The 10,000-nt window shown below is 38.1% G+C and overlaps 1 protein-coding gene across 2 annotated transcripts in view; it reads right to left on the bottom strand.

Moving 5' to 3' along the window:
- Window positions 1-7,464, bottom strand: part of LOC143036459 (uncharacterized) — a 35,923-nt gene extending 28,459 nt beyond the window's left edge. Inside the window, exons 1-6 of one of the 2 annotated variants that reach the window (XM_076203839.1) lie at window positions 7,383-7,464; window positions 4,969-5,064; window positions 4,708-4,770; window positions 3,805-3,890; window positions 3,026-3,171; window positions 2,424-2,689 (exon numbers count right to left, since the gene is read on the bottom strand). In XM_076203839.1, the coding sequence (XP_076059954.1) occupies window positions 2,424-2,689; window positions 3,026-3,171; window positions 3,805-3,890; window positions 4,708-4,770; window positions 4,969-5,062 (655 nt within the window). In that variant the 5' untranslated portion in view covers window positions 5,063-5,064; window positions 7,383-7,464. Of the gene's footprint in view, window positions 1-2,423; window positions 2,690-3,025; window positions 3,172-3,804; window positions 3,891-4,707; window positions 4,771-4,968; window positions 5,065-7,330 lie in introns of both variants that reach the window. The other variant, XM_076203840.1, reaches the window with a different exon arrangement.
- Between the last annotated feature and the right edge of the window lie 2,536 nt (window positions 7,465-10,000).

Below are 10,000 nucleotides of genomic sequence, written 5' to 3'. Positions count from 1 at the left end.
ACACACACGCAGACACACACACGCAGACACACACACACGCAGACACACACACGCAGACACACACACGCAGACACACACGCAGACACACACACGCAGACACACACACGCAGACACACACACGCAGACACACACACGCAGACACACACACGCAGACACACACACGCACACACACACACACACACACACACACACACACACACACACACACACACACACACACACACACACACACACACACACACACACTTAGACACTCAGATATACACACACAGACACACACAGACACACACACACAGACAGACACAGACACACACACACAGACAGACACAGACACACAGACATACGTACAGACACACACACACACACACACAAACCCTACCTTGGTAAGTCATTAACTCAGTTATTTATATAGGATAAAATAGCAGGAGCACAAAAAAAGAAGATAAAGAAATATGACGGTTCTGCCAAAAACGACTAAGGAAATGTGTAATCAGTTCAAGTATACACTATATGACCTGCCAAATATGATTTATTACGAATAATGCTAAAATTTTAGACATGGCATATATACTATAATCCCGTACACATAGGGAATAGATTTACCATGTTTTGGGAATCCGTATTTACTGAAAAATACGTTTATCCAACATCATTTCTTACGATCTCAAGTGGAATTGGTGTACAGCCAGTGTTAGGATTCGACAGATTTACAATGTCCTATCTAGTAATATTTTTAACTGGCTATTTCTTGCTACTTTGCATATACGAGTGTAAGGATTAGAGGTCTACTGAAATAATGCGAAAAATGAAATGCACATTTTTGTCTTTCATTAGCAGGTAAATATACAGCAAAACTGTCTACGAACTATCTGTACCTACGTCACTTGCAATCTTTCAAATGAAAAACAGAGGAATCCACTTAATTTGAAGGCCTTTAAGAGGCCTAACCAAAATGTCAGTCATTAGAGCAGCGTTTCTCGACCTTTTTACCCTTGCGTAACCTTTAAAATAAATTGCATATATCAAGGAACCCGTGCGCAAAAAAAACAAAAAAAATCATCGTAACAGGTGTAAATAATGTCTATATTACATTATTACAATAACCAAGAATGTGTCGTGCGTGTTTAATCATATCACGTATATGAAATTAAATGAAAAATCAAAAGTGCATTAGCTTATCTCACTTGTTCTCGCGGAACCTTGGTTGAGAAACTCGAGTTAGAGATTAAGCAATGCTTTCAATACACTACCAATATATTCATGGAAATATTCCTCGAGATTGGATTGAATTTGATCAATTGAGGAGATAAACAGTGACTCAACTTACTGGGAACTTGTACAACTCCGCGAAGAAATGTTGGACTTATCTGCGTTGTATTACCACGGGATCATTTGTACAAGAACATAGAACATAAGAATGTCCAGACTTGTGATTTGATTAGGTTTAACATCGCGAATTAGCACCTATATGGAGGCTAGAACAGCATCCCTTATGGAGGAATTACGTGGGATTTAATGAACCATGCCCTTGGTCCGACTCGCCGGCGCCATGTTTCACCGCAAGTATCGACGCTCTAATCCAAGGGTTCCCAACCTTTTCTGGCTTGACCTTGCCAAGCCTTTCAGAAGTCCCCGGCACCCTTATTAGAAAATCTAAATTCTAGTTTGTCAGTATTTTGTTGATTCAACATCAGTAACAAAAATTTGTCCCTGGATAATATGAAAATATTCTTTACACTGATGCTGTTTTAATGAGCAAAAATGGATGACAGAGTCGGCAATACGAAAATTATTTTTGTCCTGAATTTTGGCGGCACCTTCAGTTGATCTCACGGCACCCTTTGCTGCCGCGGCACACCAGTTGGGAACCTCTGCTCTAACCCAAGGGTTATCAACTCTTTTTTCATATACCTCATATTTATGTATTACTGTTTAGCCTCTTGGAGATCAATTCACCGAATCAATAGGCATTCACTACATACCAATTTTTACATTGTGGCCACGACTGTAAAACTGTGGTTCCAAAGGAAACCATGAACTCAGGTTAAGAACCATTACTCTAAACTACTCGACCAACGAGGTTCCCCAGACTTACAAAAAAAAAAAAAAAAAAAAAATAGCCATCTGTTGTCACTTTCCTTATGAGGTACAGGATATAGAACCAAAGTCTCGTAAAATCGCCATCTTGCAGGCACTCGTTGTTCCTTCATTTTTAAGATATAGTAAGAAGCTTAAAAACTGGTGACGTAATCGCAAGCGTGCTGGTCACGCTGGGTTCGAATCCCGCACTCTTCACACTTCTAGCAGTGATGTACCTGCCCCAACGGTCCTAGCGCATAGGGCAAAGATGACTGCTTCGGCCGCAGCTACACGCCTTCAAGGCATAGGTTCCTAACCATTTAGAAAAAAAGAGAGGCACTTACTTCCTGAACGAAGGCGAAGGCGAAGTCGTTGCTGTCTGTCGGTACTTTCGACACTGTAACTGGGGAGGAGTTCAGTTCCATTAACTGGCGATTCGTTGAAATAGTCGAAGTCTGGACACTTGACCCTGAGTACCTTGTTGGTTGGACACGAGTCAACAAGACTGAATTCTTCCAGTTTGGTTGGATCTCGCCAGATGGCCCAATACTCGACTGGTATGATTGGTGTGTCTGCAATCTCCACAGTTTCCAAAAATATTTCTTCGTTTCTGCAATAACGGTATTTCGTCAACCTAAACAACCCCACTTAGCACCGTTAAAAGATCTCCATTGGACATTTCTGAAATTTTTAAGTCGCCAAAATTCAAAACGAGTTTTCGAAAGTGTACCAGAATATGACAAAGTGCCACCGTTTTTAAATTTAATAACTTGTTAAAAATATTCAAACTTTCCGAATTTCAGATATTTCCAATAGAGAACTATCTAATTTGTGGCAAATTTTAGGGCTATTTGTGGGGAATAGATTTGTATCAACAGGATTTGAATTATGACCAAGCTAAGTCGTTGGCACCATCAACTAGGATCCAACATCGCTGACATCTTACTTTATTTCAGTCACGTTAATCTTACTGCAGCGTCGGCTGGCCAGATTGATATAATACTCCGGTTCTTTTTCGGCGCACAGAGGAGCAGATCGTATACCTATGAAGCGTACATGCAAATATCCATAGCCTCTGGCATCATAGGCTACCTGTACAAGAGCAAAAATTAAATATCTAGGTTTGTACAGTGGCCCAAAAGTCACATGGGATTTTTTTTTTTAGTTTTCAATAACTGCCTTATTGTTACAAATACGCGTAATTCTAATATAATATATAAGTCTGAAGATGAAAGAAGTAGACGAGGAGTAATGGGAGAATTTCACGCTTTAACGTTTCGTCCCGCTCCCATTACTCCTCGTCTACTTCTTTCACATTCAGTCTTATTTGTCATAACAGTCACAATATATGAGTATTGCCTCGGCAATTTTATTCCCTTCCGGTATGAACAGTTACCCCATCTTGCTGGAAATACATATCTGGCCTAAGGTCAACTAATGATAAATTGCAGCCCTTCGTTGACTTTTGGGCAACCCTGTATTATAAAAAGATTTGCATAACCGGATCAATTACAATCTTCTATTGAAGACAGACTAAGGGTGTACCTAGTTCCCAAACCAGTTTCTTACATTGTGGAACACCTAATTCATTGCTTCTCAGGTAACAAGATTGCATATAGCTTTTAGACACTCAGATCCCTAGCCTCCTGAATAATAACTACTACAGGCATGGATAGACTATCGTAGACATGAACTTAAAACAGAATGACCAAATGAATCACTTACGGTAGGATCGTTGGTGTATGGCGAGAGCTTAAGAGGACAAGAATCGTAATTTCCTACTCCCACGGCTTCCGTCTTTGTGCTACACTCTTGAAAAAAAAAATCAAATCATGATCACCGTTGCCTCAAGTTTCACTTACTGGAAACTACACCATAATAGCAACGGTCTATAGGTCCAGTCTCTCCAAAAAGAAATACTGGACTTTCGTGTCATACAAGAGCGTGAGGGCGTTGGGGTGGGGTGGGGTGGGGAATACGCCGTGGTCACGAGAGAACGACATTGGAAAGAATCTTATCTTTATCATCATCAGTTGGGAGCATACGCCAGTGATAGTATTAGGAGCGGAGAGAGGGTGAAGGAGGGAGGAGGTAGTGGTAGCTCTAAGTGACGAGATGTGAAAGTTTGGTTTAATAGAAGGAAGAGTTATCAAGGATGATGTGGGTAAAAAAAATAGGCTTGAAGGCATGGAGCTAAGGGTGTAGAATTTTGAGGACGAGGATATGGGAGATTATTCTCTCCGACGTCAGTCTTTTTAGAGACAGTTGGAACGATGTAAAAATCCGCAACCCCAGAATACTTGAGGGTTGGGTCTTTAAAAGCTAGTATTTGGGGTTTGGGCTGATCTTAAGTTCATGTTGAGAACAGTCAATCCTTACAAGCCTTTAAAGAAGTATTTTCTGTAATCAGGTTAGGTTAGCTTGTATAAAGATTTTCTAACAAGCTTAGGTTAGGTTAAATGATTGTCGCCGTTATGGATATTTATATTCACAAACTTATTTTCGGAGTTACTACTCTTTACAAGCTAAATTGTAGGGGTAGTTTTCTTTTTTTTATTTACGTTATATAAACGACTTCCGACATACAAGATGCTAATGAAGTGCCAAAGTTACAACTTGCAAACTTACTGCAACCCATCTCATCTGAACAGTCGGGCAGCTCTGGGTATCCGTCTAGAAAGTCGATATTTTCTGAAAAGGAATGTAAGCATTGTGAGATGCGGGTGCCATAGATTCAAGGAGCCAAAATATGGTCAGGTATTAAAAATGACTAGGCCACAATTAATCTAGGGTGCAATTTACTTGTTTGTATGACCATGAAATTATCTATGAAAAAATAATAATAATAATAATAAAAACATTGAGAAAAGTACGTGTTATGCAACATACTATGAACGTCTTGTTGAAAGCTCAGAAAAATCTTCGACGTTAGAATAGCCACCAGCAGCAGAGGACCGTGTTTACTTCTCGCTATGGTGTCCATTTCTGCAAAAAGAATTATAGCTTTATGTTTTACTGTAATACGCAGTCCCACGATAGCCAGAAATGTCCCAGTGGCTTCCCATAGATCATTTGGTGAACTGGAGACAGATGTGTTGTATTCAAACTAGCTTCTGTCAACAGTTAAGAGGAATTAGGGGGAGGGGGGGTTAGGCGAGGGAACAGTTGTATGATATCACCTCTCCTTGTGCTAAAGAATATGAATGGCGATTCACACTCGGTTACTTCAGTCTTCCATTTACCATCAGATTCAGATTAAACACATTTTCTTCGTTAGAAGGGAATGGAGTATGCAGAGAGTGAAATGGGTAGGGGTGGTTTCTATGCATTTGCTTTTTGGCCACCTCCCGTGAAAGGGGGGGGAAAAGCCTTTGGTGTATGTATGCACATCTTGGAAAACCGCAGATATATTCTGGATTTAGAAAAAAAAACTAATTCAAGTGTACCTAAAAGATAAGAAGGGTTCACATCACACAATAGAGGCACTTAGTTGTGACTGGATTCACCTTTGCTCTGTGTTCTGTCTGTCAGGGCAATCGCGAAGGCACTGGTAGCGGTTGGGAGTGGGGAGAGTCTGTATTGGCGAATGATCTGGCACGCCCTGACCCGAGATGCCCCGACCTAGCATGCCCTGACGTGGTGTGATCTGACCTAAACAAGCAAACTTGTACTAACCTAACCAAACAAAAACATCCTAACCAAGCAAAACTATCCTAACCAAGCAAAACTATCCTAACCAAGCAAAACTATCCTAACCAAGCAAAACTATCCTAACCAAGCAAAACTATCCTAACCAAGCAAAACTATCCTAACCAAGCAAAACTATCCTAACCAAGCAAAACTATCCTAACCAAGCAAAACTATCCCAACAAAAATCTATCCTAAACAAAACTATCCTAAACAAAACTATCCTAACCAAACAAAACTATCTTAAGTTAGACTTAACCAAACAAAACTATCTTAACCATAGAAGACTGCTTTTATGTTGTGCACCGAGTGTTCTCAACTCCAGGTGATGTTAATAAGCGCTGTTATAAAAGACAATATGGCTTCTTTCAAGCTATGCAACAACTATTTCCCGCAGTCCGATCGAGTACTAAATCAGGCCGCCAGCATGACGACTCGGATGATTTTTAGAATTACAGGTACCACATTACTAAATACAGCTTAGGTTAGGCGAGTTAGGTTAGACGAATTTATCATACTTCTTCGACCTCCGCATCTATCAAAAGATGGAGTCTCAAGCAGTCGTCGTGGCTCCGTTCATTAGTGTATTGGTTTTAGCAACTTTCAGTTATTGATTTCCACCAAGAAAAACATTACGTTGATGTATTACAATTTACAAAACTAATTAATTTTTATATTTCTAGAAGTACACATACGCGATATATTAGTAATAGAAAAATTGTAATACATGAACGTAATAAGTATTCTTGGCGGAAATCAATAGAAACAGTTCCTAAAACCTATAAACAAACGAATATGAGTAGACTCCTTTAGACGCCATCTTTTTATAAATTCGAAGGTCGGAGGCGACGACGATGGCCTGATCTCTGGAATTACAGGTGCCTCATTACTAAATATAGGTTAGGTTAGGTTTGAATATATGAACATAGCATACTTTAATTTCCTCGACCTCCGCCTCTACCAAAACAAACATGGCGTCTCAAGTAGTCAAAGCGGCTACGTTTGTTTGTTAATAGCTTTTAACAACAGTTTCTATTGATTTCCGCCAAGAATAACATTACGTTGATGCATTAATTTACAAAATTATTTAATTTTCTATTGCTATATCACGTAGGTCACTAAGAATTTACCTTAGCTACACGATATATTGCAAGTTTCCCCACTAAAGAAACTACAGTGAAAATATAAACGAGGTGGACAACTTAGCACATACCCATCCTTCACTCATCCAAGAACATGTTTGCTGTCCTTTTATCACAGTTCCCCGCCCACTGAATCGTAGCCACTATAGTATCTAAGTACTCAAGGAAGTGCTTCATTTAATTTCAACTATTGGATGGTAAAGAAAATGACAATCTACTAGTCAAATCTGTCCACTTTCGTATTTTTGAATAAACAAAGTTATACTTAATCTTTACAACTAAAACGTATCCTAGGATAAGGCTGGTTTTTAGTACATGGAAGTCACAAGCACCTAAGCCGGTCTTTGACATCGTTGTTGAAAATACGAGTCTTTGATTTGAAAACTCTATTTATGGGTTGCACCAAAACACACACAACTTACTTGTTTTCTGAGTAACATGAGCGTTTGTAGATCAATAACAAGAAAATGTTACCTGTGCATGAGAAGTTGGATACACAACGCTACACAATCTGACAAGTGGTGATCCCCCTGAGGTAACTAGGTAGTAGGTAGTGTAGACATCCGGTTTCGAACCCTCACGCTTCGAAGCTTCGAACCTTGGATTTGCTGCGAACTGTGAGGTTGCTTTGAACCATATTCGAACACACTACTTAACGTAAATCGTCAACAATACACACTAAAACATCGTCAACAATATACACTAAAACACGTATTTCACGTGCCATGGTATTTTTTTTTTTTTTTTTTTTTTACTATGTCAAAAATAGTTAGGTTAATTTAACTTAGTGCAGTCATTTTCAAGTTGGGGAAGGGACCCGTGATTGGGGAAGGGATCCATAAAGCGTCGTTTACACAAAGCTGTTTTTATTTGCTTTGGACAAGCGTCTTAATTCGCGAGCGACTCAAATAATGAGTTCGCAGCGTCTGTTTGACATGTTCAACTTTACCGCTTGCGTCTAGTGTTTCAGTGGCGAATAAAGAAACTAGCGTCTAATGTCAAAAGCAGCGCCATATAAATCGACCTTTGGGAGAAAAATTGTTGCTTGAGTCATAATGAGTTGACTGTGGTGTCCCATAACGTCGCCGAACCAATTTCCGGGGTTTAAAGGAGAGAGATTTGTGGTGTGGCAATACCTGATGCTGTACAGTCGTGGATAAAAGCTTTGAAACAGTTTAAGAATTTAATAACACAAATACTAGTTCATTAGTTAAGATTTTTCTATACAGTATTCACCTTACGGCAAAACGCGCTTTTCTGTACAGAAGATTGATAGAAAAAAGAATCGACAGATAACGCTACATGAAGACTCTTGATCATTATTTACACATTCTGATTCAAACTGTTAGTCAGGAAAATCTTCTCCCAAGGCCTAAACAATAGCACGCCACCACTAGCAGTCGTTAGGTTATGCTGTAGTAGTCATGTCATTGCAGAAAAATATATATTAAGTAAGTTTATTTGACATTGCATCAATATACATGAAGTATAGATAATAGAAAGAACATAGTTCGAAATAACAATTACAATTGCCGAGGATAACACAAAAAAATCATGTAAGCTTACTTCTCATGAAAGTGGCAGTTGCCGACAAGATTGACGAGTTAAACACCATATGAGGACGGAGCCTTTATTTGTACGACGTTTCGCTTATTACAGCTTTTTCAAGTACCAAAAAAAAACTTGAAAAAAAATTGAAAAAGCTGTAATAAGCGAAACGTCGTACAAGTAAAGGCTCCGTCCTCATATGGTGTTTAACTTTTTAACTCGTGAAAAGCTTACTTCTAATTCTATTGTGCCTATGTATTATTTTCAATGGTCATTGTCTTTGTGGCTTTACTTTCAATTTCAGTTTTATTTTTCCCAATGTGGAGTATGAGTAATAGCAAAATGCAGATGGGAAAACCATTAACATTCCAATCAAGAAGAATGAAAGAATTCATGTAAAGCCGACAGTACTAGTTACATGTTAAGATGCAAGTTTAGACAAATAATTAATTGAAGTAGGTAATGAGCATTGAAGTTGTTCATATTGCAGTTCCATCCTATGTTCATGTCTGTCCTCAAACAAAATTCATATTATAGTTTTTTAACTCTCAAATATTTCATAATTCGATTTATGATAAACGTTTCACTTAATTTATCACCTGCCGCATGTATTTTGTTACCCATTTTAGTCTTAATTTGGCATACTCGAGCCTGCAGTTTTAATTTTATCACTTGAAATGAGTTTTTATCATATGGTATCATCTATTCTTTATACTTGGTGGAATAAAGTAATGTACATAATTTTGGGAAATGTCAAAGGGCTTTTTTTATAGTCACCCATAAAAATATTATAGAAAGCGAAAACACAACCACAGAAAAATAAATAATGTAAATCCATGACAATTTTCATTATGACGGTTGAAGATATCTGTAGCAATTATATATTTCATGAGTGGTGAGGATTCATAATCATGATTAAGAAAATTAGTAACCAGCTAAATATAAGTGAAATTCAGACTTAGTCTAGGAAAGCTGAATATGTTGAGAGAACATTGCAGCATTACTATACTTTATATTTAAATTAGAATTACATCACTGAATGTTTGAATATTGATTCACTGACGAGTTAAACAACATGAGGACGAAGCCTTTATTTGTACGACGTTTTCCCTAAATTACAGCTTTTTCAAGTACAAGTAGAGATACACTTGTACTTGAAAAAGTTGTAATAAGCGAAATATCGCACAAATAAAGGCTCCGTCCTCATATATATGGTGTTTAACTCGTCAGTCTTGTCGGCAACTGCTACTTTCATGAAAACATCGATTCAAAAATGGTAGCTCAGTCAGTGTAAGAGAAGATATATTTGTGTCTGGTGCCTGAACATAAAACTTAACATAAAGTTCTTTGCACTTTTTTCAAATATTTAATTAATAAACATTCTAGGAAATCCTAATGAGATGACAAGTAAAATAAAAAACAATTGAAATAGGGACAGGGCAAGAACAATGACAATGACAAAGACAAAATCACAAACAAATACAAAAGAAAGAACAGACAAGGATAAGACAAGGACAGGAAAAAAAAAAACAATATCAAGGACA

The sequence above is a fragment of the Oratosquilla oratoria genome, chromosome 20 (assembly GCF_046742065.1).
Source record: "Oratosquilla oratoria isolate Oo_2021 chromosome 20, ASM4674206v1, whole genome shotgun sequence".
NCBI lineage: Eukaryota > Metazoa > Arthropoda > Malacostraca > Stomatopoda > Squillidae > Oratosquilla > Oratosquilla oratoria.
Note: the sequence above shows the minus strand (reverse complement) of the source record. Positions and strands in the feature narration are given on the sequence as shown.